Genomic DNA, 1801 nt, shown 5'->3' with positions numbered 1-1801 from the left:
ACAAGTACAGGAGGGCAGCTGCTTGGTACTTCCACAAGTACAGGAGGGCTGTTTGGTACTTCCACAAGTACAGGAGGGCTGTTTGGTACTTCCACAAGTACAGGAGAGCTGCTTGGTACTTCCACAAGTACAGGAGAGCTGCTTGGTACTTCCACAAGTACAGGAGGGCTGTTTGGTACTTCCACAAGTACAGGAGGGCTGTTTGGTACTTCCACAAGTACAGCTGGTAAAGGACTCTTCGCTACACCAGAGCAGCAGACAGCACCGTTTGGGAGTGCGAACAAAACTGTCACCGCCAAACGATTTAGAGGTTTGTACTACATCATAATGAATTTGTAGGAGAATTTTACTAGTAGCCTTTTAACATATTTCGCCACCTCTTTCCTTCATTTCATAAACTAATAACAGATATCAACCATTTCTGATTGATGAACACACGTAACGTCATTAGTAGACTCATTACCATCATACCTACGACACTAACTCTTCATTTGAATTTCGTTTTATAAAGGGTTTGTTACCCAGTCGTCCACCACCGCTACAAGTACAGGGCTGTTTGGGGCCACCCAACAGACACCAAGTTTGTTTGGATCAGGACTGATCAAAAGTACAGGACTGTTTGGTGCTGGTGAGACGCTGGCTTGTGATAAAACATTTTTGTCCAATATTCATCCATGTTTTATCCATGGTGTACTTCTACCACGTAAAGAAGCTTTGCTTTGCTTTGTTTTCATTTCAGAAGAAATGTTGTACAATATATTATTATACATAAACCAGTAGTAATATCATCGGACCAAGGGCTTTGTAATCAGAAGTTATCTTGCTATAATATGAAACGTCTCAACTTCTTATTGTCTTACTTTTTATCTACTTGTATGCTGGGTAGATAGCTGGATGCTAGGCTGGCCGTGAAGATACTTTACTGTATACCATAATATAAATGCCTAGTTCTTTGTTTGTAGTCCTATTCAGTAATTGATAGTAAAGTGAACAATGTGTTGTTGTTTTTCAGTTAGCGCTACTGAAGCTGGACCAACTGGCACCACTGTGAAGTTTGAGGTGAGTAGAAGTTGTTGTATTTACTTCATTTTGCACTCTAAATTTTGTATCTCATCGCCATTCGCAAGCTTGTGTGGTCTTGAAGACAGGTATGTTTTTGTAATAACTAATACATTATTCCTGTATGTCCCCAGCCTGTGTCTGGTAGTGACACCATGATGCAAAATGGCGTCTCCCAGAACGTCCGTACAGCACACCAGTGTATCACCGCCATGAAGGAGTATGAGACCAAGAGCTTGGAGGTTTGTTTTTAATTTAGTTGATTCTATGTATGTCTATATACTGATACCATAGAAAATGTATTCATAATTCTGTATTGTAAACTTTGCAGAGAATACCTGATTTGCAGTGACCATATCGCTTACATGCCCAAAGGGATGAATGGTAAGGTTGCTAGGGTTGTCATTGTTGGCATATTGTGTCATACGGAAGCAGCATGATTTAGCAGATAGGATATATTTAACATGTTGCTTCATCGCATGGTGTAGTAAAGAACGCTTTTTTGTCCATAGGAACTCCGCATGGAGGACTACATGGCCAATCGTAAAGGTGGCTCTACTGGGGCAACTACACTGTTTAAGTTGGCTGCAACTACACAGGCCAAGGGTGACCTGGTCGGTACCAACACTTCCAGTACACGACCCAGGCTAAGAGCGAGGCGCAAGAGGTGCCTGCCCTAATTTTGCAGGCGGTTCTGACGGAAAAGGCGCCACACAAGGGGATTATGGCTGCAATAAGTCGC

The 1801-nt window shown here is 42.3% G+C and overlaps 1 protein-coding gene across 1 annotated transcript in view; it reads left to right on the top strand.

The window, feature by feature from the left end:
* LOC118427136 (nucleoporin NUP145-like) overlaps positions 1-1783 on the top strand; it is a 4997-nt gene extending 3214 nt beyond the window's left edge. The window contains exons 3-7 of the mRNA XM_035836774.1: positions 6-310; positions 512-628; positions 1013-1059; positions 1194-1301; positions 1572-1783. Of these exons, the coding sequence (XP_035692667.1) occupies positions 6-310; positions 512-628; positions 1013-1059; positions 1194-1301; positions 1572-1739 (745 nt within the window). The 3' untranslated portion in view covers positions 1740-1783. The remainder of the gene's footprint in view (positions 1-5; positions 311-511; positions 629-1012; positions 1060-1193; positions 1302-1571) is intronic.
* The last annotated feature ends 18 nt before the right edge of the window (positions 1784-1801 follow it).

This window comes from Branchiostoma floridae, chromosome 12 (assembly GCF_000003815.2).
Source record: "Branchiostoma floridae strain S238N-H82 chromosome 12, Bfl_VNyyK, whole genome shotgun sequence".
Classification (NCBI taxonomy): Eukaryota; Metazoa; Chordata; class Leptocardii; order Amphioxiformes; family Branchiostomatidae; genus Branchiostoma; species Branchiostoma floridae.
Note: the sequence above shows the minus strand (reverse complement) of the source record. Positions and strands in the feature narration are given on the sequence as shown.